The following is a 26,519-nucleotide window of genomic DNA, read 5'->3' as shown; positions in this document are numbered from 1 at the left end:
CAATACCTAATATTGATTTACATCAACCCGACGCAAATTCTGTCTTATGAATACAGTAATTTTGGAGTTTATCAAGTAAGTTTACAACACTTGCGCATTTCAGTTGACTGAACAACATTTCACCTTTGGTAAAACTACTCTTCACAGTTTAACAAGCTCCATATTGGGAACAACTTCTGACAACGGGAAATTCGTGATGGACAAATGAGATGACTGAATACATGGTAACAGAGTTTACATCTGAACCCAACGGTCCATTACGTGACATCACCATGGATCCTGATTACCAATCTTTGTACAACATTTCTGATATTAATGGTAATGACTACCTTCTCAACACCACTTTCTGGTTCGATTTAAGCACCGAGGAGCCAACACCCATTCCACTCCCAGGCAGAGCTCCCCTGATTGAAATCATCATACGCGTGGTCTGTGTGATAATCACCCTCTTTGGTAACTCTTTAGTGCTGTACGCCTACGCCACAACGAAAAATCTTCGTACATACACCAACTATTACGTCGTTGGTTTGGCGGTAGCTGATTTCTTCGCTGGGGGCGTCCTACCAATTATATCCCTCTACCATTCTTTTCTTGGTTACTGGCCCTTCACCGAGGTCGCCTGCACCTGCAAGACCTTCATCAATCACGTTTTCCTCCAGGCCACTTTCTTGATGACGGTGGTGATTTGCTTTGATAGGTTCAAGGCTCTCAACATGCCCCTTAAACACTTGAAGGATAAGACCATGCGCCACGCGTGTTTCCTTATATCCCTTGCCTACATCATCCCGGTAATGCTCTGGACGCCGGTTATTGTGGTGTTCCCGTACGTCGGGCTGGCCACCCGGATACGTCCCCCGCTGTGCACCGGTCCCTACGCGCTCCATCCTTCCCTACTCATCTTCGCAATCCTAGTCCTGTCCTGGATCCCGATGTTGTTGACCTCTGTCCTGTATTCCTTCGTTTATAGTGCCGTCATTCGCAAAGGGGTCAACAAGAAGCGAGGCATCGGCGAGGAGGCCAGCTCCAACAATAAATCCGAGAATCCACCTGCATCGCGAGCAGCAACCGAAGAAACACCTGGCTTTAGCAGTCCCACCGATCGGTGCGACCGGGCATCTCACTCACAGACTGCCCTTGATATCGAGCCAGGTTCATTCAAGGATCAAGTCTTCAGCGTCTCTGCTGGAATCTCTATGGGATTGACCAACTTGGCCTTCGAGCAAACCGGAGATGATAATGATGAAGACAACACCAAGAATCATCCAGAAACCACCATCCGCCACATTTCGGCAGTACAGTCGACGAAACGTCCAGCGAAAAAAGCCGGTGAAACGTCGACGAAACGCCATGTCGGCCTAGGCGCATTGCAGCGTAAAACACGAGCCTCCACCATGGGTTCCAAGCGGGAGAGTCGGTTGGCTAGTCTCCGTGCAACGCGCACTTTGACGTACATCATGTTCACTATGGTTGTGACGGCACTACCGTGGTCCATCTTCACGCTCTGGGCCGCCGTTGATCCCTTCACTGTGCCTCTCAGGGGCCGTGCATTTCCAGTAAGTGACTTTAATTTGGAATTTTGTCCTTTTATCGACTTAAATGTTATCGTAGTGTTGTTTTGTAGTCGAGTTTATCAGAAGTTCACAAGAAGTAAAAGCACAAGTACTTTCACAAGTCCAGTCGCAAGTGAAATTGGATGTACAATAACAAAGAAGTGCCTTCGTCACAGTTCATTTGGATAGCTTGCGACTTGACTTGGGACTGGATGACTTGTGATGGTATTGTTGGACTTGTAATGACTTGTGATGAACTTGACTACACTGCTTTCACGGACGTAAGATTGCTTCGGGTAGGACTCGAACCCAGGACCACCTGCTTTCGTGCAAACGTCTTAACCATTCCCTATATCGTCTGTCTGATTCGAATCCGATTTTGGTCGTGGGTCGTGCTTTTCTGATTTCATCGATTTTCTCAGATATACAAGATCTAATTCCTGTTTAAGAGCTGTTATGTGGGCGCAGCCTACTGAGGTAGAGTGCCCTGAACTGGAGAATCGAATCCAAGATCTGTGGGTAATTCTGCAGGTTGTAAGTTGAGTCAAGCCTGTGGGTTGTAGCGCGTGTGTCCTTTTGGCAAGAAACATTTTCGCTATCAAATTGCTTCTCCCCACCAAGGAGAAAATAGGTAACTATGGCTGTTCAGGGAGGAAATGGTTACTGCCCAGATGATACGTTGGCCCGACGTCGGTTAACGTCGATTTTTGTTTGTTTTTTTGCCGACGTTGTTGATCGGTATGTAAACTGACGTCGGCCCACCAACGTTGTACTGAGGTTGGTAACAATCTGTTTGTTCGACATCGGCCTGACAACGTTATGCTGACGTTGTCGATCGGCCTGCATTTTCACGTCGGCCTGCCAACGTTGAACTGACGTTGGTATTAGTTTCTATATTAGACGTCAACGTTCCAACATTATTCATACGATGGCAATCGGTAAGTATGTTGGCGTCGGCCTGCCAACGTTGTGCTGACGTAGGTGAGCAGTATACATTTAATTAACGTCGGCCTGCCTACGTTGTGCCGACGTTGGCAATCGATGTGCATTTTGACGTTTGTTTGCCAACATTGTATCGACGTTACTAAATCGTCTGTATATTCGACGCTTGGAGTTTAGTAAAGACATCATACCTTTATTCAACAAGAGAACATGCAAGGTAGGGTAACGAATCTTACACCCGTCAACCAGTGGTCCTTAATTGTTCGTATTTGCTCAAGGGCGTCTTCCTAAAAGTATCAAACTGTATGAAGATTTCTTAAGTTTAATAATCTTGCGATAAAATTATATTTTCCACACACTTCGTCGTTCAACCACATAATCAGATCAAGTTTCCTTCTTGAGAAGGCGTTTGATAAACAGAATGAAGCCAGCTGAGACGAGTTGATCATTGTTATTAAAGTGCGCAAATTGTATCCTTGAGTAAACGGGAAGCGTTTGTGCCACAGTCACTTGAGGACTTTATAGGAAGAAATCTGTGCAATATTTTTCCCGTTCCAGTTGTTAAAACAATTACATAAAGGAACTTGAATGACCTAACGGTGTCGCACAACGTACTTATTGAATCAGCCTCTTTGAAAAAAAATAGACAAAGCGAAGTCTGCAGTAACGGAGAATTTAGCTGCAATAAACTCTCATTTGATATTGTTTTGTATATATGTGCCTAAGGGCGCGCCTTTACTATCGTGTACGGATTTCGACTAGAGTCAAGTTTATGGTTTGAACTGAGAGTTTTTCTGACATGTTGAATACTTTTTGCATCAATGTCGAAAATGTCCCTCCTCTTCAGGGAAATGTTTGTGCGTGTATGTTCAAGGTCAATTCCTTCTAAACGTGTTAGACCATTCCAATTTGTATTAATCGATTCCATTAATCTCCAGTTTGTTTAATTTTCAATGGAAGACCTCCAGCGTCTCTATCAAAACATACAAAAAATCATCCCCGCACTTGCATCCGAATGCACATTATCAAGAAGATTAATTTCCCGGTAGACCGTGGGGCAAGGCTCATAGGAGTTTATCCATCCATTTGAGAATATTTGAGTAAATTTTGTGAGGATCATTGTGGTAGCACATACAGTGCGTCATTGCCGGTAGCCAAATGGACTTATAAAAAGCCCAACACTGGTCAGCGATGTCAGAATTCTGGACGAAAGCTCGGACTGCTCCACACACCATCAAATCACAGGATACAATTCTCGGCAGATTCAACAGATTTCCTCCGCTTCTCCGTTTTCAGAATTCTTCACATCCATTCCTATCGTACTCAGAAGTGCTTCGTTTACGCTGTTCTCTGCCCTAAAACGCACTCATTGGGCTGATGTCTTCAGGGAGACTGAACTCAATCAAGTTGCCATAAGCCCCAATTCAATGTTTCTATTGACTAAGTTACTGATTTCAAATTCGCTTTTCAGCCACTGGATTAGCTCGGCAGAGTTTAGTCCTGCAATATTCATGTGAATTTGAAGGATCAATATACACACTGACTATACCGTGTTTATAGGTCGGTGAAGGGCAATACCTAATATTGATTTACATCAACCCGACGCAAATTCCATCTTAACAGTAATTTTGGAGTTGATGAAGTAAGTTAACAACACTTGCGCATTTCATATGACTGGATAACATTTCACCTGTGGTAAAACTACTCTTCACAGTTTAACAAGCTCCACATTGGGAACAACTTCTGACAACGGAACATTCTCGATGGCCAATGAGATGACTGAATACATGGTAACAGAGTTTACATCTGAACCCAACGGTCCATTACGTGACATCATCATGGATCCTGATTACCAATCTTTGCACAACATTTCTGATATTAATGGTAATGACTATCTTCTCAACACCGCTTTCTGGTTCGATTTAAGCACCGAGGAGCCAACACCCATTCCACTCCCAGGCAGAGCTCCCCTGATTGAAATCATCATACGCATGGTCAGTGTGATAATCACCCTCTTTGGCAACTCTTTAGTGCTGTACGCCTACGCCACAACGAAAAATCTTCGTACATACACCAACTATTACGTCGTTGGTTTGGCGGTGGCTGATTTCTTCGCTGGGGGCGTCCTACCAATTATATCCCTCTACCATTCTTTTCTTGGTTACTGGCCCTTCACCGAGGTCGCCTGCACCTGCAAGACCTTCATCAATCACGTTTTCCTCCAGGCCACTTTCTTGATGACGGTGGTGATTTGCTTTGATAGGTTCAAGGCTCTCAACATGCCCCTTAAACACTTGAAGGATAAGACCATGCGCCACGCGTGTTTCCTGATATCCCTTGCCTACATCATCCCGGTAATGCTCTGGACGCCTGTCATTGTGGTGTTCCCGTACGTCGGGTTGGCCACACGGTTACGTCCCCCGCTGTGCACCGGTCCCTACGCGCTCCATCCTTCCCTACTCATCTTTGCAATCCTAGTCCTGTCCTGGATCCCGATGTTGGTGACCCCTGTCCTGTATTCCTTCGTTTATAGTGCCGTCATTCACAAAGGGGTCAACAAGAAGCGAGGCATCGGCGAGGAGGCCAGCTCCAACAATAAATCCGAGAATCCACCTGCATCGCGGGCAGAAACACCTGGCTTGAGCAGTCCCACCGATCGGTGCGACCGGGCATCTCACTTACAGACTGCCCTTGATATCGAGCCAGGTTCATCCAAGGATCAAGTCTTCAGCGTCTCTGCTGGAATCTCTATGGGATTGACCAACTTGGCCTTCGAGCAAACCGGAGATGATAATGATGAAGACAAAACCAAGAATCATCCAGAAACCACCATCCGCCACATTTCGGCAGTACAGTCGACGAAACGTCCAGCGAAAAAAGCGGGTGAAACGTTGACGAAACGCCATGTCGGCCTAGGCGCATTGCAGCGTAAAACACGAGCCTCCACCATGGGTTCCAAGCGGGAGAGTCGGTTGGCCAGTCTCCGTGCAACGCGCACTTTGACGTACATCATGTTCACTATGGTTGTGACGGCACTACCGTGGTCCATCTTCACGCTCTGGGCCGCCATTGATCCCTTCACTGTGCCTCTCAGAGGCCGTGCATTCCCAGTAAGTGACTTTAATTTGGGATTTTGCCCTTTTATTGACTTAAATGTTATCGTAGTGTTGTTTTGTAGTCGAGTTTATCAGAAGTTCACAAGAAGTAAAAGCACAAGTACTTTCACAAGTCCAGTCGCAAGTGAAATTGGATGTACAATAACAAAGAAGTGCCTTCGTCACAGTTCATTTGGATAGCTTGCGACTTGACTTGGGACTGGATGACTTGCGATGGTATTGTTGGACTTGTAATGACTTGTGATGAACTTGACTACACTGCTTTCACGGACGTAAGATTGCTTCGGGTAGGACTCGAACCCAGGACCACCTGCTTTCGTGCAAACGTCTTAACCATTCCCTGTATCGGCTGTCTGATTCGAATCCGATTTTGGTCGTGGGTCGTGCTTTCCGTGCTTTCAGAAACTTGTTCGTGTCCTACCCTGCAAGCTTGTGTTTCTTTCTAATAAGTTGTTAAACAGTACGGTACTGAGTATTGGTAGGGCCTATACAGTGATTGCAAAGTTACGTCGGTGGAAGGCAAAACTGGGAAATACAAAAATTCCATCTTCCTTACTCTATTACAAGCAACGTTTGGGTCTGATTTCATCGACTTTCTCAGATATACAAGATCTAATTCCTGTTTAAGAGCTGTTATGTGGGCGCAGCCTACTGAGGTAGAGTGCCCTGAACTGGAGAATCGAACCCAAGATCTGTGGGTAATTCTGCAGGTTGTAAGTTGAGTCAAGCCTGTGGGTTGTAGTGCGTGTGTCCTTTTGGCAAGAAACATTTTCGCTATCAAATTGCTTCTCCCCACCAAGGAGAAAATAGGTAACTATGGCTGTTCAGGGAGGAAATGGTTACTGCCACGATGATACGTTGGCCCGACGTCGGTTAACGCCGACTTTTTTTATTTTATTTTGCCGACGTTGTTGATCGGTATGTAAACTGACGTCAGCCCACCAACGTTGTACTGAGGTTGGTAACAATCTGTTTATTCGACATCGGCCTGACAACGTTATGCGGACGTTGTCGATCGGCCTGCATTTTCACGTCGGCCTGCCAACGTTGAACTGACGTTGGTATTAGTTTCTATATTAGACGTCAACGTTCCAACATTATTCATACGATGGCAATCGGTAAGTATGTTGACGTCGGCCTAGCCGCCAACGTTGTGCCGACGTAGGTGAGCAGTATACATTTAATTAACGTCGGCCTGCCTACGTTGTGCCGACGTTGGCAATCGATGTGCATTTTGACGTTTGTTTGCCAACATTGTATCGACGTTACTAAATCGTATGTATATTCGACGCTTGGAGTTTAGTGAAGACATCATACCTTTATTCAACAAGAGAACATGCAAGGTAGGTTACGAATCTTACACCCGTCAACCAGTGGTCCTTAATTGTTCGTATTTGCTCAAGGGCGTCTTTTTCGCAAGTCTAACTTCCTAAAAGTATCAAACTGTATGAAGATTTCTTCAGTTTAACAATCTTGCGATAAGATTATAGTTGCCACACACTTCGTGGTTCCACCACATAATCAGATCAAGTTTTCTCTTCGTACGCAAACGTTTTTTTAGAAGGCGTTTGATAAACAGAATGAAGCCAGCTGAGACGAGTTGATCATTGTTATTTAAGCGCGCAAATTGTATCCTTGAGTAAACGGGAAGCGTTCGTGCCACAGTCACTTGAGGACTTTATAGGAAGAAATCTGTGCAATATTTTTCCCGTTCCAGTTGTTAAAACAATTACATAAGGAACCTGAATGACCTAACGATGTCGCACAACGTACTTATTGAATCAGCCTCTTTGAAAAAAAAATAGACAAAGCGAAGTCTGCAGTAACGGGGAATTTAGCTGCCATAAACTCTCACTTGATATTGTTTGTATATATTAAAAGTCGATATAGTGGGAAAGTCTTTTTTTGGATAGGCTTAGCTCAAGTCAGATCTCTTACCCGGACGTTGTACAGAGATTTAACAACACTTTTACCGGCCCAGCCTTCTCAATCGCTGTGCCCAAGTGCGCGCCTTTACTTTCGTGTACGGATTTCGACTAGAGTCAAGTTTATGGTTTGAACTGAGAGTTTTTCTGACAAGCTCAATACTTTTTGCAGCAATGTCGAAAACTTCCCTTCTCTTCAGGGAAATATTTGTGCGTGTAAGTTCAAGATCAATTCCTTCTAAACGTCTTAGGACATTCCAATTTGTATTAATCGATTCCATTTATCTCCCGTTTGTTTAATTTTCACTGGAAGACCTTCAGCGTCTCTGTCAAAACATAAAAAAAATCATCCCCGCACATGCATCCGAATGCACTTTATCAAGAAAATTAATTTCCCAGTAGATCGTGGGGCAAGAATCATAGGAGTTACATCCATCCATTTGAGAATATTTGAGTAAATTTTGTGAGGATCGTTGTAGTAACAAAAAACAGTGCGTCATTGCCGGTAGCCAAATGGACTTATAAAAAGCCCAACACTGGTCAGCGATGTCAGAATTCTGGACGAAAGCTCGGACTGCTCCACACACCATCAAATCACAGGATACAATTCTCGGCAGATACAATAGATTTCCTCCGCTTCTCCGTTTTCAGAATTCTTCACATCCATTCCTATCGTACTCAGAAGTGCTTCGTTTACGCTGTTCTCTGCCCTAAAATGCACTCATTGGGCTGATGTCTTCAGGGAGACTGAACTCAATCAAGTTGCCATCAGCCCCGATTCAATGTTTTTATTGACTAAGTCACTGATTTCCAATTCCCTTTTCAGCCACTGGATCAGCTCGGCGGAGTTTAGTCCTGCAATCTCCGTGTGAATTTGAAGGATCAGTATACACACTGACTATACCGTGTTTATAGGTCGGTGAAGGGCAATACCTAATATTGATTTACATCAACCCGACGGAAATTCCATCTTAACAGTAATTTTGGAGTTGATCAAGTAAGTTTACAACACTTGCGCATTTCATTTGACTGGACAACATTTCAACTTTGGTAAAACTACTCTTCACAGTTTGACAAGCTCCACATTGGGAACAACTTCTGACAACGGGAAATTCGTGATGGACAAATGAGATGACTGAATACATGGTAACAGAGTTTACATCTGAACCCAACGGTCCATTACCTGACATCACCATGGATCCTGATTACCAATCTTTGTACAACATTTCTGATATTAATGGTAATGACTATCTTCTCAACACCACTTTCTGGTTCGATTTAAGCACCGAGGAGCCAACACCCATTCCACTCCCAGGCAGATCTTCCCTGACGGAATTCATCGTACGCGTTGTCAGTGTGATTATCACCCTCTTCGGCAACGCTTTAGTGCTGTACGCCTACGCCACAACGAAAAATCTTCGTACATACTCCAACTATTACATCGTGGGATTGGCAGTGGCTGATTTCTTCGTTGGGGGCGTCCTACCAATTATAAACCTCTACCATTCTTTTCTTGGTTACTGGCCCTTCACCGAGGTCGCCTGCACCTGCATGACCTTCATCTCTCACGTTTTCCTCCAGGCAACTTTCTTGATGACGGTGGTGATTTGCTACGATAGGTTTAGGGCTCTCAACATGCCCCTCAAGCACTTGAAGGATAAGACCATGCGACACGCGTGTTTCCTGATATCCCTTGCCTACATCATCCCGGTACTGCTCTGGACGCCTGTCATTGTGGTGTTCCCGTACGTCGGGCTGGCCACACGGATACGTCCCCCGCTGTGCACCGGTCCCTACGCGCTCCATCCTTCCCTACTAATCTTCACAATCCTAGTCCTGTCCTGGACCCCGATGCTGGTGACCTCTGTCCTGTATGCCTTCGTCTATAGTGCCGTCATTCGCAAAGGGGTCAACAAGAAGCGAGGCATCGGCGAGGAGGCCAGCTCCAATTATGCATCGCGGGCAGCGACCGACGAAACACCTGGCTTGAGCAGTCCCGCCGTTCGGTGCGACCGGGCATCCCACTCACAGACAACCCGTGGTACCGAGCCAGGTTCATCCAAGGATCAGGTCTTCAGCGTGTCTAGTGGACTATCCTTGGGCTTGACCAACTTGGCCTTCGAGCAAACCGAAGATGATAATGATGAATACCAAACCAAATATCACCCAAAAACCACAATCCACCACATTTCGCAAATTTCGGCAGAACCGTCGGCGAAACGTCCAGCGGGAAACCCAGATGAAACGTCGACGAAACGCCATGTCGGACTGGGCGCATCGAAGCGTAAAACACGAGCCTCCAACATGATTTCCAAGTACGAGAGTCGGTTGGCCAGTCTCCGTGCAACGCGCACCTTGACGTACATTATGTTCACCATGGTTGTGACAGCACTACCGTGGTCTATCTTCGCACTCTGGGCCGCCATTAATCCCTACACTTTTCCTCTCAGGGGCCGTTCATTTGAAGTAAGTTGTTTCATTTCATTTTGGGTTCATTTCATTTCATTTCAGTATGTACCTTTATCGACTTCACTTTAGTGTTGTTGTCAAGTCCATCAGAAGTTCATCATAAGTTCGGCCACAAGTATATCACAATAACAAGTACTTGATGTCTTGTGATGGTCTTGTTGGACTTGTGAGGGCCTTTGATCGGTCCCTATTCATTTCGACGTTGTACTGCCGAACGTGGTGCCGACGCGACGTTGACGATCGGCCTTTATTTTGACGACAGCCTTCAAAAGTTGAACTGACGATGGTATTTATTTCGAAGATGGCTATTTTGACGTCGGCCTGCCAACGTTGTATCAATGTTGGCAATCGGTTTGCATTTTGACGCCTACTTGTCAACGTTGTACTGGCGTTGCTTAATGGTCTGTATATTCGACGGCATTTAACAATGCCCCCACCTTGAAAAGTTAGCAATGTTGCACCCCCCCACTTTGACCGATTAAGCTGTTGAGGGCAATGTCTCCTTTCATTCCCCCCCCCAAAAAAAAATCAAGTAAATAAACATGTCAGATTCTTTTATAAATAAGCAAGAATACGAGAAGTCCCAACGACTGTATTTAAATCGATGCTGTGGTGTACTCACCCCTTCTCTCAATAGGTTCGTGTAGAGAATGCAAGAGAAACTGAAGAAAGTGTGCCCATGTTTGTAATAAAGTCAGCCCCTCTTCCGAATTTGCAACGGTTGGCCTCCATAGCCCTACGTAAATTGTTTTCATTTTGCTGGAAAACACTTACTTTTTGTGTGATTCGTGGGTTAAAACACCGTACAAATGCAACGGTCGCCACAAAAACCGAACATGGAACAGTTGTGGAGCAATGACCTGCATGTGATTTGTATGTTAAACTTTTCGGATTGCGAATATATAAATTCACCTTAAAATCACTCCTTTTAACGACACGATAAACTAAAACATTGACCAGTAGTGGTAGGGATGGTGTTATAACGAAATGAGCTCTAACTATAAGTCCGAGAATCCTACGTTAAGAGCAGCGCCTGATGAAACACCAAACGGTGTGACCGGGCATTTCACTCACAAACAGCCCCTGATACCGAGCCTGGGCAAACAAAGGATAAAGTCTTCAGCGTTTCAGCGAGACTCACCATGGTCCTGACCAATCTGGCTTATGAGAAAACCGAAGATGATAATAATAAGGACAATACCACGATGCGTCCAGAAACAGCCCGTACAACGCCGGTGCCATCAGCCAAGCGTCGGTACCCCGACGTCCCAGTCGTACCCAAGCGTAAAAACAAGCCTTAACCGTGGGTTCGAAACGGGAGAGTGGCCTGGCCAGTCTCCGTGCAACGCACACCCTGACATATATCATGATCACCATGGTTGTCACTGCATTGCCGTGGTCCATTTTCTCCGCCCTGGGCAGCAATTGATCCCTACACTTTGCCGATCAGAGGCCATTCATTTGATGTAAGTGGTTTTAATTTAGGGTTTGTCTTGATACAGACTTAACCCTAAAAGGGCCGGGTTGGAATCCGCCCCCCCCCCCCTCAACTTTTTCCGCGGTAGCCTAATTTTTTTTCTTCGCGACCCAAGCTGTTATGACTTTTTAGCCTCGAGCCTTGCCCATCTTTTGATACCAAAAACATAAAAATTGGTCCAGGGGTTGCCGCGTAGCGAAAGATTTTCACAGAGCAGAATTACAATTCGTACATATGAATAATTAATTAGCCATAATTCCAAAACCCTTTGACCTATAATCATGAAATTTTCTGGGTATGTTTATGATGAGTTGTTCTATGCATGTACCGAGTTTCAAAACTTTTCGTCACTCGACGGCCGAGATCTTAGGGGGGAGGGGGACGGAAGCCGCCCCCGGCTAAGAGATGGTCAAAATAACCCGGCCTGATTAGGGTTAAAGTTAATGGACAACAATTGCAACATTCAAAAATGAAACTGCCAAAGCAGTGAAACTCCCTACTGGATTGTATATAATAATAGGATCATGCATCCGTTAAAATGTTTGCGCCAAGTATGCTATCATTTTTAAGAAAAGAGGAGTTGCCATCATTTCCTTGTTAGGACCAACCATCGCAAGAAAAAACCCGCAAATACTTCTCCCAACTGACCGAATCAATAGATTATATATTCGACGATTCGTAAACGAGAATTGTTTTTCCGAGTGACAAACTGGGATCATACCACAAGAGAGTGCAAGTCAAATGTACTAATTGACATTTTTGGAAGAGCTTTCATCGGACACCTTGCTTTGTGTCGAGAAAAATAAGACTGAACAGTCAGTAGCCGTGTCACGCACACAGCCCTGTTTGACCTCAGTTTCTCGTCCCGAGGTCAAGCACGCATGGCCCAAAAGCGTACTCGAGATTTTAAGAGATTTATTCGAGACTACAGAAGACTACAGAAGACTACGAGACTACGAGACTACAGATACATGCACAGTTTGGCCAAGATGGCTAAATAAGTAAAAAGTTGAAATCATGTGCTTTATTTTGATAACTAAAATAACTGCTTTTGACAAATATAAAGTGTTGTTATGGCCTGTCAAACAAAATCATATTTTTTATCAACAAAATCGAGGGCCGATAGTTTTTAGGTGTACATTCGATTCTTAAAAAAGGCCGAAACAAATAACAAGGCTTACTAGATGGAGGAAAGTATACGCTTCATTTTCATGTAAAACACGTGCAGGAGACTTCTAATGTTTGGTCCAAATCGCCGGTTGAAAAATGAAGACTTTTGCGAGATTTCATGATTTGCAATCACAATGTACGCGTGTAAACGTACGCCGACGAACATGTACGTTGGCCTGAAAACATTGTGAATAGTACGCGCTATTCGCGCAACGAATGACTTATGAATATTAAGCAGGCCATACTCGAGCGCGAGCTCGACCAATCAGTGGGCGTATGGGTCACAAGGTCACACCGTGTTTGGGTTCCTCGCTCTATGCTTTACAATGGCGACGATCTTTTCGCGTTGTGAAAAATGGAAGTTGTTGGAAACATTAGGTGTACGTCGAATTCTTAAAATATTAACGACATCACGTTCACGAGATTTTTTGTAGATGAAGGTTCACTCTTTCGTTTGATCACCTCAACATTTGGGAGACTTTCGTCGTTCTCGAAAAAAACCCGGAAATTCCATGACCTAATTTTTAGTCGATTTGTGCGTAAAATAATATCGTCAAAATGCATCGAAATCTTTTTTTTTTTAGAAAAAAAAATACCTTGATAGATGTATGAAGTAGGTCTTTAACTACCTAAAACAACTTTGTTTGTTTGGATCAGTTGTGGTTTGCCATAAAAATTGCGAATTTTGTGAAGCCCTTTTTACGGCCATCGTTCGCTGGCCTCGCGTTGCTGTAAGTTGTGTGGACGAGAAAATAGAGCAGCTACGCGTGATACGGCAACTGACTGTACAGCATTTTCAGAGTTTTCTCAAAAATGTATGAAGCTACTGAACTAATTTTGTTGGACAGGTTTTTTTTAATACCCTGCTTGAGTATTTGTTTGGGGTGGGCCAAATGGTGTACATTTCACGTTGGCGAGCGGTATACATTTTGACGTCGGCTCACAAATATTGTGTCGACAATGTTAATTAAACAGTTTGTGTTTTGACGCTGGCCTGCCAACGTGGTGTCGATGTTGGCGATCGGTATGCATTTTGTTGTTATACTTGCCAACGTTATTACAAAGTTGACGAGCGGTAGGTTCTTTGACGTTGGCCTGCCAACCCTTTATACTCACGTTGCTAAATAGTCTGTATATTATTCGACGCTGGCCTACCAACGTTATTTCGACGTTGGCGATGTTATGCAATTTGACATTGGCCTTCTGGCGTTGCCCCGACGTTGTGAACAGTGTGAATATTCGATGTCGACCCTACCAACATTACGCCAACGTTGGCAATCGGTATGCATTTTGACGCTGGCCTGCAAATATTGTGCTGACGTTGCCGATTTTGTAAGCTTTTTGACGTCAGCCTGCTGGCGTTGTCCTGAGGGTGGTGAACAGTGTCTATATTCGACGTCGACCTGCAAACATCCCGACGTTGGGGATTGGTATGAATTGTGACGTCGGTGAACAATATTGTGCTTATTTGGTTTTCAGTCTCTGTATTTGCCAACGTTGGGTCGACGATGCTGAACGGTATGTATTTTGATCCCGGCCTGCCAACGTCTTGTCGACGTTGGTGATCGGAATGCATTTTGACTTTGCTTGCCATCGTTATACCGACGTTGGCGATCAGTATATTGGCTTGCCAACGTTGGGCCAACGTAGGCGATCCCGCTTTTAGAGTTGTCATATTCTTAGGTAATTTGCTTGTGGAAATCAAGTGTGTACAAATTGTGAGTATTAAGCACATATATGCACATATGCAACAAAGAGTAAACTGTTATCAAAAATAATTTATAAGCATTAAAGAACACCCATATCTACCCAAAAAAACCCAATATTTGGTGATTCAACAAATTCAATTTAAGGCTAGCTCACGGAGAGGCAAAGTTTACTATTAAAGTTACTCTGCACAACGGAAAATCAGGTTCAATAGATGTATATGTGAATGAATCAAAGTAAATGTCTGCATATGCGCCTATCAAATGTTTCAGCCCCCTCCCCCCCCCCCCGTCTGATGTCGAGATTCGGTCACGTTTTTCATGGCCCAGGGTGGGGATTTTGGTCACTCAAATTTCATTGTTAACATTGGCGTACTAATGGGCAGGCAATCACTAGTGTGCCCCACGTATGAAAGTCGGGGCATGGTCGGGGATTGTCACTTAAATTTTGCCCGAGGGGTGGGGATTTTGTCACTTCAAAAGTGACAATCCCCACGTCTTGGGTGGGGCAGCCCGGAAGGGGAGGGGTGGGGGAAACATTTGATAGGCGCATAAGAATTCCTTCGATAACATAAATAATGTGTGCGTTGGCGATAACGTTGGCGATCGGTTTGCATTTTGACGCATGCTTGCTAACGTTTGCCCGACGTTGCCGATTGGTAGATATTTTGACATCGGTCTTCCAGCGTTGTAGTGACGCCGGTCTGTCATCCATTTTGCCGACGTTGGCGATCGATATGCGGTCGGCATGCATTTGACGTCAACCTGCCAACATTATGCCGACTTTGTGATCGGCCGACGCTCTACTTGACATGCTTGCTATCCACTGCACAATCATACTGCACGTAAATGGTGTACATAAAGACAGGTTTCTATGTTATCCGCCGTAGGCCTGACGTCAAAACATTTGTTGTATTAATGCCGTACGTCGGTCCGATGGAAAAAAGTACATGGGCCTATAAAAAAACGTTGGCGAAATAACGGGCGACATAAGTACGCCAAAGCGTCGCACGAGCGCTGGCCCGATGGAAAAACCTCCTTAACGCCCCGTACCCCGGATGCTACGCCTATTATGTTGTCGATACAATGGCTTGAAACATAATACGAATTATTTTAATGACGTTGCAAGTTTGAATCTTGTCACCTTTCCTCCAGATAATTGGATGGTTGGCCAGTCTGAGCAGTACGATGAATCCTCTCTGTTACGCCGCCAGCAACCCGCTTTTCAAGGCGGCCTTCATGAGGATTCTTCGGTGCCAGCGCACCAGAAACGCACCGGGAAGAGCGTCACAAAGTCGCCATTTTTCACAAAGTGGAAGATAAGAGGATCAAGGCATGCTGAAAAAGTAACATACAAAATGACTCAGTATGTATGATGATTCCAAGAGTGTACATTTAGGAAGGAGCATTCAAGACTCGTGAAAGACTTATAGTGTGAACGTGACAACTTTGTGGTTGTCCATCTTTCAAAGAGTGTTCATTAATTCTCACAATATAGTAATATTTATCCACATCTTTTTGTGCACCTGTGCCGCTAGGATCATTTGCATCTATCCCCAAATGACCTACTGAATTATTATCATCAAAAAGCTTACTTGCATTAAAGATCGCACTGGTACACAACACTCTTTGAAATAATTCCGTCTGGCTTGCTGTCATTTAGAAGAAATGAAGTCATTTAGAAGAAATAGGTGTTTTCCAAAAAAATTTGAAAGTACAGATAGTGCTGTAGACAAAACTGTATTTCGTGATTAATTGTGTTGTATTGGAAGCGATTAAAATGCACAAATGATCATGTACGCCTTAAACACGTCATTAGAGACCTATTGCATATTTTACTGTATTTTAAATCTGAATTTTAACTAAAAGCAAGTACTTAATGCCCATTAGTTAAATTTAACAAACAACATATTACTAGAACATGCTATTTTAAAGGCTTCACCGTGTGTCTTTCGCGTTATCACGAAAAGTAAAATCGAAGTACATGTATGACTTAAATTCCAAATGTGATTGAGCGTATAAAGCGAAACCATGAAAAACTGTACAATTCTGGCACTCTTCCTACAGAGGGCAGCAGACAGCTTTCTTGGAGTATTTATTTCCAGTGGCTACTTTCTGGTGTAGTGTGAAATTTGTACTCATGAGATGCGGACTCATTGGTCGTGTTGCGCATACGTAAATGACGACATTTATATGACGCTGACAGTTAACGTGTAAGGGTGAGAGTCAATGTAAGGTAAAACAGACCAAATTTCATAGGAGTCCAAATTTTATCTGACACCAGCTCTTTGGGTGCTGAGAAAACAAAGAAGTTTCCTTGACTTTGTATGCATGTAGCAGCTTGGTCTGAATGGTTATATTTCTGAGCAAAAGAGAGAGCGTTGTCGACATGTACTATGGGTACTTTACATTTTTTTTGTACTTACACACGAGGTTATAGTGGCGTAAATTTACATGCCACAATTAATTTCTTCAAAAAAAAGATTTATACAATCGAAATTTACAAGTGATGTTTCTAAGGTTTTTACCCACAATATTGCGTTGCTGCAGTTCCCCCATCCGCTCACAAAATATGACCCATTGTCTTTATGCAAATCTGGGCACGTGATCAATGCCTTGTCAGGAAACCTGGCAGTAAATTCGGGCGATTCACAATGCAGTGCGCCACCTAGCGTTTGCCATGGAGAGTTCATTTTCCCCAGTGCATTGTGGGAGAAAATCGACAAATTCGCAGCGCGGGACATTTGAAATTGTTACTTTTTCCGGTCAGTAGTTTCGTAAGTGTATGATTCGAGTATATGTTTGCCCTTTTCTTTTCTTTCTCTCAATATGGTGTTTTTGGTAAGCTGCAGAACGCTGTGCTCCAATCTATAACAAAATTAGCTCAAGTTGTCTACTGACACTCATTCGAATGGGCCATGTTTTGTCGACCGTAAACTACAAAGAATTGACTCTCCATGGCAAACTCTTGGTGGTGCATCGCACTGTGAAACGCCCGAATTACAAGAGCTTTGTTATGAACCAGAAAAAATAGTATGTAGAGACGTTCTTGAAATATGTGTTTGAATTCATGAAGGGCTATATTTGCAGAAGCTGGGGCGGAAGCTCACGACGCCCCGTCAGAGCGTTCATAATTCTAGAGGGCATCGTGAGCTAATTCCCATGTCCTGCAGTTGAACTCATTTTAAATATGACTTTTTTGTATTATGCTCATTGTAAACAACTTCAGATTTGTTTCACCTTCAGTGTTAGCTTTTTATGCCGCTTTTAGAGTTGTCATATTCTTAGGTAATTTGCTTGTGGAAATCAAGTATGTACAAATTGTGAGTATTTAAGTACATGTATGCACAGATGCAACAAAGAGTAAACTGTTATCAACAATAACTTATAAGCATTAACGGAGACACATATCTACACAAACACAATATTTGGTGATTTCGTGATTCGTGTGATTTTATAGTTGCAAAAAAACCCCACTTTTTCACAAAACAAATCCAATTTAAGGCTAACCTCGCGGAGAGTAAAGTCGTCAGGTAAAGTTTACTATTAAAGTTATACTCTGCACACAGGTCTGTATGTTAGATTGTCAGATTTGTCCAATCATTTGGAAACAGCATAATTTATACATAAATGGTCCAATTTAGACCAGGGTGAGCCGGGGAACCAGTACTCTGGGGATGGGGGTACCGAGGATGCCAATCAGCTGTGGCAGAATGGTGAACACAGTAAGCGAATGTTTGGGCCTGACTAGAACTAGAACAATACGCTTTAATTGAATGCCGAGCATTAATCAATATTCATGTAAATACCTTAGACAGTTTAGCCATTCCAATTGGTCGAGAGCCAGGCAAGTAGCCGGTTTTAAACGGATGATACAGACCGGCAGGCTGGTCTTAAACACTTTTCAAGTGTCACATGAAATTTGGACTCCTATGGAATCCGATGCTTTTTACCGTTTATTGGTTGAACGTTCACAATCCTTACGTAGGCATGCGCAACATTACCAGCGAGTCACCATTTCATAGTCCTAAATTCACAGCACACCGGCACAACTGCGTTCTGCTTCACATCGCGCAGCACGCGCGACGGTCGCGCCATTCACCATATGGCGTTGTTTACCACTGCTCGTGAGACTGGGCATACCATTATATAGCTAGCGGGGTGTCCCGAAAAACATGAAGTAAACATATAGACCAAAATCGTTGGAAATTTATTATTTTTGACTAGTTTTGATTTTTGGACAGAAAAGTTTTGATTTTTTGACCGAAAAGGTATTACCCTGCTGGTAACTGCTGATAATTACCCTCGCCTTCGGTTCGGGTAAGTTTTTAGCATCCAGACTCCAACCGGTCTTAAACATATTGTTTAAAACCGGCCAAGCACAAATTTATTCCCTTTAACATTAATCAGTAATATAGGCCTATACTTATACAACATGTAAAGTGATGGAAACAATTTCCTATTAGTTTGGCCTTAGCCCTATAACTAACAGTATACATGATGTCCACACCTACAGTCATTTTGAATCACTAAGAGGCAATTGTGGCAAGTAGATATCCACAACACTTATTAGAACTTCCACGTCTATGTCTCACTTGAGAAACACAAATTTCATAATGTATGTCAAAATTTGGTTCAGTAAATGTATTGTAACCGGGGAGAGCGAAATAAATTGGTTTAGTATGGTTCACTCTCCTCTCAACCGAGTGGTTCCACTAAATAATTTGGTTGGAGCGAAGTTTTCTGGTTGTCTCAGTATATCAAAATATTTTATTTACAACACAATTAAATTGATTTCAAATTTATGAGACAATATATTTACAAATTTACATCAGGTGGTAACAAAAGAATTAGTGTATAACGAACTTTGGTATAAAAAGGGAATGGAAGCTGTCTAGATCTATCCAATGATCTGAAATTACAAACAATAAATGACTAATGAATTATGGGAAAACTTTCAGATCAAGGTACATTATTAAAGACATCATTAAATTCAAAGTAAATTTGTTTTCCTTACTTTTAAATCAAAGAATACTTTTTATAAATACATCAGTCAGTGAAAGTTTTTACCATGTTGCCCAAATAGAAGAATTATTCGCAATGACAACTATAAGAATAAGAATATTGTATGTATAATAGTGCAAGTTTAATTCCGAAAAAAGAAATGAATTGTTCACTAAATAATGTTATAAACTAATGAAATAAGAATATATACCATGCCCTAATAACGAATTTCTGAATGACCATTGGACTTTAAAGAAAACCGGTTTTTTTGGGAGAAAGGGAAAGTCTATTTCAAATAATAAATGTGAAAGTGAATATTATAGCAACAGTAAGATTTCAGTTAAAGTTTGCGTGCTGCAAAAGTTACAAATTTCTATTTGGTTCAAAAGGAAAAATGGAGATTCACAAAAATAAAGTACATATTAAAAAAAAATATTAAAATAGTAGGAAATAATGTGTTTAAATAAATGTTCTAAGCATAAAATACAGTCAATGGAAAATCTTTCTTTGCCATGCCACTATGCAGGAATTTAATAGTAAATCATATGGGAATTGCTGATTCACATAATGTAATGTCACGACAAACAGATTTAATTCAAAAGTTAATATTTTGTTAAAGTCGTGATCACAAATGTTTGTTTCCGGCCGTGTCTGTTTCGACGGCCTTAATTTCTGGCAATTTAACGAAACATACAAAAGACCAGAATGTTGCATAAAAATGACTGGCATAAAAAGATTCAGGCATAAAAAGATTCAGGCATAAAAAGTTAAATAACACACAAGGGATTTACTCACCACTTGGGATGATCTACGTTCATGCCAGGCTGCCGATGTCAAATCGATGCAGAAGCAGCAAAAAACTTGCAAACTGCAATGCTGGCAACGCCGGATATAAAATTTTATGCTGCTACAACGGGGAGCCGCACCCAAAATTAGCAAAAGTGGAGTGTGCAATGCTCGCAGGATGATGATGGTGTGGATGCAACAAGGTGTTGGATCGAAATCAAAGTTATTTCGCAGCTAGCCCTACATGAAAACTATAACGAAACGCCAGGAATGCCAGCTATCTAACTTAAACAAAGCGCGGTGGAATGTAAACCTCGTCTACTCGCTACGCCCTTTGCATAGTTTAAAAAGTAGCGGGCAAAATTCTAGGTGGCGCGCGCTGTGCTAAAAAAAGTTTAGTTGGCCGCAAGAGGGCGCTAGGCAAAAAGCATGATCGCAAATGGCTGCTGACATGACACAAACACGAAGTTACAAAGTTATGAAAGGAATGCTGGAGTAGGGAACCTGTCGGGTAAAAGTAAGTACTGAAACCCGACCTGGGTTACACTATATTGTAGAGTTTTCAGAATCCAGTGTAGGTGGCGCTGTTTACTTTTAGTGGAGGTTGGGGTCTGCGCAAGTCCGCGTGAAATTGGCGCGAAAAGTGCGTGCGCGCGCGCGGTTAGTTGCTGCACAGATCTTGGTTGTAAAGGTTGTTCTGAAAGGCCGGCTCCGTGTGTACACACCCCAGGCTCCACGTTGCGATTACCTGCATAGTGCAGATAAAGGTAAATCACAAGTAATACTGATATCGTGTGATCATTGTTTGGATGCTTGGAGGAAAGAATTATAAGTTAAGAAACCGGAATATTTGGTGTCATTTGTGTCTTATTCTGTCTGTCCACTGAATAAAATTGAACCACTGAAAACGCTACAATATATATGAATGAATCAAAGTAACCGTCTCTTGTACAACTTATATTTTCTGTAAGAATTCTTTCAATGACATGAATTGTGTGTGCATATAGCAGTCCATTTCTGAGACTACAATCAAATGAACACTTAAAAGTTTCTGGGCACAAAACCTTTAGTATCTACATCATGTGGAAGCCACTGAGATGACATGGATAAGGATTGTAAGAAGTAAATCTGAGTTTGGAGATTAGGCTAAAAAGTAAAGTTTTTACGCACAATGTATGATGAAGTTACTCAGTTGTGGTACGTAGCCTATAGAATTTCATAGTGCATGGTTCCTTGATCATTGCCTGGATACATGTAATGCCTCAGATACCTTTTACATAATCTGTTTGAGATTTCTAATAAACGCAAATTTACACAAAAGAGAGGGAAGTGTTGTTTCACCCATGACTCATGCCCATGTGTCCGATCATAGTAGTGCTGCAGCCGAACCGTCGAACCGAACTAAAAATAGCCGAGCTTGGCCTTCCGAACCGAACCCGAACCGAACCGAACCCAAATGTCGGTTCGGAAAGTTCGGCAAGTTGTTGACAGCGCCATGTATGCTAATGCTTGCAATGAAAGGGCAAAATTAAAGCGAACGGATGATTAAATTTACCGTTGATTAAATTTGCAGTGTTCTAGCAAGGCATACAATAGTATATCGGGCCAATACGCTTTTGAAGAAATCGTACGCGCCTTGCGATTTTCTGAATGAAAAGCGTGCTCTTTGCATTCATCCAGCGTGGTCAGTATCTCACGCCCTGCTGCGCCGTGTTCCAGCGTGACGTAGTACGGTTGGACCAAACCAACTGCAGTGAAGGGTGTGCTTTCCTCGGCCAAATTCACCAGCATTTTCAGTTTTTTTAACCGAATCAGAATTTTTTCGTTAAGAATGAATACGAAAAACGATGTTATCTGCCAAAAGAGGGTGACACACCCCTTTACAAAATTAATGGATCCGTCCACAATATGAATATTCATGACAGTCGCGAATCGAAAAGTTATTATTTTTACGGTAGCTACTTGTCAGCTTGTTGCAGCTAAAAAATATTTTTGATTCCATTAGTTTGGCACAGAAAAAGGACCTGTTTGTTCTTAGAACAAAACTATTCAGCAATTATTGCCACGAGACAAGTTTTTGGTGCTCATCAGGGCATGTTCGGACGGGACGGAACTCGTCGGGAAAACCCGTCAGCACGTGTGGGGAAATTTTACCGCGATCGTGTAGCGTAGGACCCCTGTTTTGTTTTGATCAAATTAGAGTCAAAAAAGTTTTTTATTGCTAAAAAATCACCTTTATAATCAAAAGCAGACTTCTCAATTCTAAGGACACCCGTTTTGCAATTTTTAACAGTTTCTTGAGGTAGAAATCACAATTTTCTTGCGCCGTTTGTACCTTGCGATTCAGCGTGCCGTGCGTGCTCATGGTACATCGCGCGCGGTGATCGCCGTCTTTTCGGTTTGCATGTTGTGTTGCCGCGCTGTCATCGTCATTTTACCCCCAAATTTCCCTAAAAAATCAAAACCCTTCCCTCTATCTTTGACATTCCTGTTTATTGAGAACCAACTAGTTAGGTCTGTCTAATAATTTTAAAGTGGAATTTGTTTCCAGAAGTCGGGCCCCTATGTCGATGATCGCCAATTTTATCATAGTTGCCGGGCCGGATAGGGCTGCGATAGGTAACGTATCTCTTAATTTATAGATCTGGGTTGATTTTCTCTCAACTAAAACTAGCGCAAATTTTAGCATAAACAGTCCGTTATAAAATTCCCGCTCAAAGACACAGTGTACGGTTGTAATAGCAACGCGAATTAGCATTTCAGTCTCTATATCTGACCATAGTGCTCTGACCTACACAGAGCTATGAGATTGGTGAACTGGGCTCTGACCTGGGCAGAGCACCTACACGTGTCATGTAGCATTGACCAATCGATCGAGCTGGGCTCTGACCCACAGAGCTCCCACACAGCCCTGACTAAACATTGTAGTACGTCCTCTATTGAGCTGAGATGTAAATATTCCTGACTAAAACAGTAGAGACTAGTGTGTGTAAGACATTATCTTATCTGACTCTTTACTGATAATTTCTCTCACCCAAGAGAGACGTTACTAATTCTATTTAGCTGTTTAATCGGGACTCTCCCCCCTCCTCTCTTCTCCCTTCTCCAGTGCACTCTTTTTGTGTGTGTTAAGCTTCAATCGGACTTTATACACAAGACGAATTGCTGTTTCCTTTTAAAATGTCGGTAGTTTCTCGTGTACATTTTGATATAGCATTAAATTCATGGTCTCTATCATTTATTAGCTTGTTGCAGTTAAAAAATATTTTTGATTCCATTAGTTTGGCACAGAAAAAGGACCTGTTTGTTCTTAGAACAAAACTATTCAGCAATTATTGCCACGAGACAAGTTTTTAGTGCTCATCAGGGCATGTTCGGACGGGACGGAACTCGTCGGGAAAACCCGTCAGCACGTGTGGGGAAATTTTACCGCGATCGTGTAGCGTAGGACCCCTGTTTTGTTTTGATCAAATTAGAGTCAAAAAAGTTTTTTATTGCTAAAAAATCACCTTTATAATCAAAAGCAGACTTCTCAATTCTAAGGACACCCGTTTTGCAATTTTTAACAGTTTCTTGAGGTAGAAATCACAATTTTCTTGCGCCGTTTGTACCTTGCGATTCAGCGTGCCGTGCGTGCTCATGGTACATCGCGCGCGGTGATCGCCGTCTTTATTTTCAGTTTGCATGTTGTGTTGCCGCGCTGTCATCGTCATTTTACCCCCAAATTTCCCTAAAAAATCAAAACCCTTCCCTCTATCTTTGACATTCCTGTTTATTGAGAACCAACTAGTTAGGTCTGTCTAATAATTTTAAAGTGGAATTTGTTTCCAGAAGTCGGGCCCCTATGTCGATGATCGCCAATTTTATCATAGTTGCCGGGCCGGATAGGGCTGCGATAGGTAACGTATCTCTTAATTTATAGATCTGGGTTGATTTTCTCTCAACTAAAACTAGCGCAAATTTTAGCATAAACAGTCCGTTATAAAATTCCCGCTCAAAGACACAGTGTACGGTTGTAATAGCAACGCGAATTAGCATTTCAGTCTCTATATCTGACCATAGTGCTCTGACCTACACAGAGCTATGAGATTGGTGAACTGGGCTCTGACCTGGGCAGAGCACCTACACGTGTCATGTAGCATTGACCAATCGATCGAGCTGGGCTCTGACCCACAGAGCTCCCACACAGCCCTGACTAAACATTGTAGTACGTCCTCTATTGAGCTGAGATGTAAATATTCCTGACTAAAACAGTAGAGACTAGTGTGTGTAAGACATTATCTTATCTGACTCTTTACTGATAATTTCTCTCACCCAAGAGAGACGTTACTAATTCTATTTAGCTGTTTAATCGGGACTCTCCCCCCTCCTCTCTTCTCCCTTCTCCAGTGCACTCTTTTTGTGTGTGTTAAGCTTCAATCGGACTTTATACACAAGACGAATTGCTGTTTCCTTTTAAAATGTCGGTAGTTTCTCGTGTACATTTTGATATAGCATTAAATTCATGGTCTCTATCATTTATTAGGGGACTGCATGACAACTCATCGAGTAGCAGAGGCCAAGGCGAGGGAGGACATAGCTTCATTCTTGAAGTATGCCCCAAACAAGCCCGGAGCGACAAGATTCAGGGTAATATTAATTACACCAAATTACTGTGAACAGTATTTAAGTTGCCTGTTAAATTAACAAGTATGCCTGGGCCTACAGAGTACGAAAACAACTCTTTATAGGGCAAAGTTATCGTAATGTCGACTTCACACTAATGTCTGAAGACAACATGTAATATCTATCCAAGATATACAAACTTGTACACTGGAAGTTGTTTGCAGATAGTGTACTCTTTACCAGAACTGCCTTTGAAGCATTAATCGCAGTACGCTTGCGGAACACAAAAATGAATTGTCAGTACATTTTGTTTACCTTCTTATGCACAATAATTATCCAAAAAGAAGTGACAGATAATCCAAAAATAAGTCAGTTGGTCATCATCGGTTGTCCAACATCTGGAAAAAATCTTTACATTGATTTTTTTCTATTTTTTGTTTTGTTTTTGGCAGAATCCTGCCAACCCTGTTGACCCTGCCAACGCTGTTGAGCCCGCTGACCCTGTCGACCCTGTCGACCCTGCAAACCCTGCAGATGATGAATAACGACACTGCATCTTTTGCTTGAAACTAAGTGCACCGTTCGTGCTCTTCAAAATTTGTTTTCTTGTAGGCCTATTGGGGCTTCCCTATCTATCTCTACGGTTCTCATAATTATTTTATTTGACTTTATATGAAGCCCGGTCGGTCAGTCAAAAAGCAATAGCAATCTGAACTATAGTTGCACTCGTAAAGATGGTAAACTAAATGACGCAATAAATTTATCATGATTTGATATCACTGAATAAAATACAAAAACCACAAAACATTTTTGGCCAATTATAGACGACTTACAGTAATGTCTGGACGAAGCATCTCATTAACAATTTAGTTGTAGTGGCAGCAGCCAGTAATATTATAATGAGAGGCAACATTCTCTCATCTGTCTTTTTCCCTCTGATTTCCGTAAGCCGTAATTTTCAAGTCGAGAAAAAAAATCTGATATTCAATTTAAATAACATTTCAGAATAACACAGAGCCTAGTTGCTCGAATGCAGTATTCTTTGTTTTTTAATTTGGAAAAAAAAATCGTCTGTGAATGGGGTTTTGGAAATTGTCGGCGGAAATACATACCCCGAAATAGGGTCGATTAAAAAATGAGAACCAAAGAAATAAGGTGAAGCCCCAATGACGAATTAATGGTAATGAAGAAAGTATTATTACTTCTTTTTTTTGGGAGGGGGCATTGTATATTGGGGGAAAATAGGAGGTTTTATCATTTTAGGCCGCGCAGATCCACTATGCAAGTAGACTGGTTCATGATGTCCCTATTCATTGTATAATCGATTCTAAACGGATATGGGAATGACTCGAATGAAAACGCAAACAGTTAAATTATATGAACTTACTTGCCAATACTAAAATCGTCCTGATATTTTTGTTGACAAAGTTCGTTCAAATTGTGTAACTTTTGAATTACTAAGATAGCAATGTTAAAAACCAATTGTGTTTTCGGGATGAAACTCAAAAATAGCACTTGTATAATTTATTTGTTGTCAGAAAACTCAGTCCCACGTTGCCTGAAGAATATTATTTTACGTTAAAGTTACTTATAGCATAACTAGTAGTCACCCGGAGATGTACGCCTGCCCAGCTTGGCAATTTCAGGACATTTAAATCCTTGCTAAAGGTTAATACATGCATATAAATAGACTTGTGCCCATCCTTGCTGAAGATTAATACATGTATAATTATATAAATAAAATCTGACACACTATCGTTTTGAAGGGA

The 26,519-nt window shown here is 42.3% G+C and overlaps 3 protein-coding genes across 3 annotated transcripts; all 3 read left to right on the top strand.

The window, feature by feature from the left end:
* The first annotated feature begins 221 nt into the window (after nucleotides 1-221).
* Nucleotides 222-3,975, top strand: LOC119734595 (muscarinic acetylcholine receptor M1-like). Its single transcript, XM_038208130.1, has 2 exons — nucleotides 222-1,553; nucleotides 3,964-3,975. Exons 1-2 carry the CDS (start codon nucleotides 222-224, stop codon nucleotides 3,973-3,975), a joined length of 1,344 nt encoding a protein of 447 aa, XP_038064058.1.
* A 280-nt stretch (nucleotides 3,976-4,255) lies between these two features.
* Nucleotides 4,256-8,386, top strand: LOC119734594 (muscarinic acetylcholine receptor M1-like). The gene is made up of 2 exons (XM_038208129.1): nucleotides 4,256-5,602; nucleotides 8,360-8,386. Exons 1-2 carry the CDS (start codon nucleotides 4,256-4,258, stop codon nucleotides 8,384-8,386), a joined length of 1,374 nt encoding a protein of 457 aa, XP_038064057.1.
* A 290-nt stretch (nucleotides 8,387-8,676) lies between these two features.
* On the top strand, nucleotides 8,677-25,295 carry LOC119734593 (muscarinic acetylcholine receptor M5-like). The gene is made up of 5 exons (XM_038208128.1): nucleotides 8,677-9,856; nucleotides 11,083-11,286; nucleotides 18,000-18,080; nucleotides 24,671-24,774; nucleotides 25,203-25,295. Exons 1-5 carry the CDS (start codon nucleotides 8,677-8,679, stop codon nucleotides 25,293-25,295), a joined length of 1,662 nt encoding a protein of 553 aa, XP_038064056.1.
* Nucleotides 25,296-26,519: the final 1,224 nt, after the last annotated feature.

Source organism: Patiria miniata, unplaced genomic scaffold (genome assembly GCF_015706575.1).
Source record: "Patiria miniata isolate m_02_andy unplaced genomic scaffold, ASM1570657v1 HiC_scaffold_27, whole genome shotgun sequence".
NCBI lineage: Eukaryota > Metazoa > Echinodermata > Asteroidea > Valvatida > Asterinidae > Patiria > Patiria miniata.
This window is presented reverse-complemented; position numbering and strand designations above follow the sequence as displayed.